The sequence below is a fragment of the Sinocyclocheilus grahami genome, unplaced genomic scaffold, assembly GCF_001515645.1.
Source record: "Sinocyclocheilus grahami isolate Dianchi unplaced genomic scaffold, SAMN03320097.WGS_v1.1 scaffold28167.1, whole genome shotgun sequence".
Lineage (NCBI taxonomy): Eukaryota > Metazoa > Chordata > Actinopteri > Cypriniformes > Cyprinidae > Sinocyclocheilus > Sinocyclocheilus grahami.
The window spans coordinates 20511-21892 of record NW_015520558.1 but is presented as its reverse complement, the minus strand read 5'-3'; the positions used below and the strand labels follow the sequence as shown (position 1 = coordinate 21892).

Genomic DNA, 1382 nt, shown 5'->3' with positions numbered 1-1382 from the left:
GGGGGGGGGGGGGGGGGGGGGGGGGGGCAGGCCAACGAAATATCAAAAACACTCCTATGGATTGGACCGACAGTGGCAGATTTCTTTTTGCATTTTATTTTATAAAAAAAATAAGTTAATGAAAATCTTTCAAGTTTACAGGAATGTCTATGTTTTAAACACGACCTGGCTGAAAAATCACAACACTGACAGTTTCAGCTCTCCACTGTGTCTCTGTAAAACACATTAGTATATTAAAACTATCAAAGTGGGCTTACTTGAATCAATAAGCCAAAAAAAAATTACAAATAAAAAACACTGATAGGAGTAAAAATATGGGCTGGGGGAAACATTCTCAATAAATGAATGTTCAAAGTGGCCAAAAAGAAAAGTCTTCCCAAAGATTTTAGGATCGCATCGCTTGAGCATTACCTCGAGAGCAACCTCGAGGTCCTTGGGTAGCTCCTCGCTTGAAGCTTTGCTGATATCCATCCTGGAAAGAAAACACATGGGACTTTAAAACCTATTCTATTCTAGTAATGCATATATAACTTCTCAAATCTACACAGTATTTGTTTTCTTGAAGTTACCCGTTGGTAGGTGTTGTTGGAATAATCTCGCGGAGTGCTGAACTGAGTTTGCCCGTATCCGGTGTTTGGAGTGTTCGGGAATGGAGCGCGATACCCATCGTATCCACCTAAACATAATTAAAAAAAATAAATAAACATTGTAATATTTTACACTGGAATTTTTTCACATTTTAATTTTACACTGGATTTCAGAATAGCATTTTTTGTTATGATTTAAAGCAGTCTTGGCTCACCTCTAAATCCATTTGATGGTCCACGGTAGCCGTTCAAAGCCCCTCTGGGATTTCTGGGCCCAGCTCGTGGCATTGCTCTGTTGTTGTAAAAGGACTGACCTGGCCGCCCAAACCCTGTGCCCTGCCCCGAGGGCTGCTGAGATGCAGACTGGTGTCCCCCTACAGACGGAATACCTTGGTCTTGAGAATGGAAAGGGCCAACTACAAAGAAACCAAAAAATATTTTTATAAACCAATTAGTTAGTAGTTTTTTTAAAACTATAAAATGGCACAAATGTAGCAGCAATTCTCTTACCTGACTGCAGGGCTTCTTGAGGCAGTTCCTGCTGCTCAGCTGGAAGGGTGGCTTGTGTGCTGAAGCCTTGACCGTAGCTACTCTGATACTGGTTGGAAATCTTCTGAGACTCCATCTCATTGGTTGGAGGAACTGGAGCATTCATATTGAATACCTAATGGAGGAGAGAAAACATGTAATCATATCCAAAACTATCATGTGGCATGTAATAAGTTCACTATTGTTTGGTCTTATTACACCATGTCAGGCTCCAAGTCGGTTTTCATGGCACAAAAAGGGTAAAAT

At 40.9% G+C, this 1382-nt stretch overlaps 1 protein-coding gene across 1 annotated transcript; it reads right to left on the bottom strand.

Moving 5' to 3' along the window:
• Window positions 1-250: 250 nt before the first annotated feature.
• LOC107580243 (caprin-1-like) lies at window positions 251-1355 on the bottom strand. Its single transcript, XM_016265972.1, has 4 exons — window positions 1098-1355; window positions 803-1003; window positions 570-676; window positions 251-472 (listed from the first exon to the last, which is right to left on the bottom strand). Exons 1-4 carry the CDS (start codon window positions 1240-1242, stop codon window positions 386-388), a joined length of 540 nt encoding a protein of 179 aa, XP_016121458.1. The 5' UTR covers window positions 1243-1355; the 3' UTR covers window positions 251-385.
• Window positions 1356-1382: the final 27 nt, after the last annotated feature.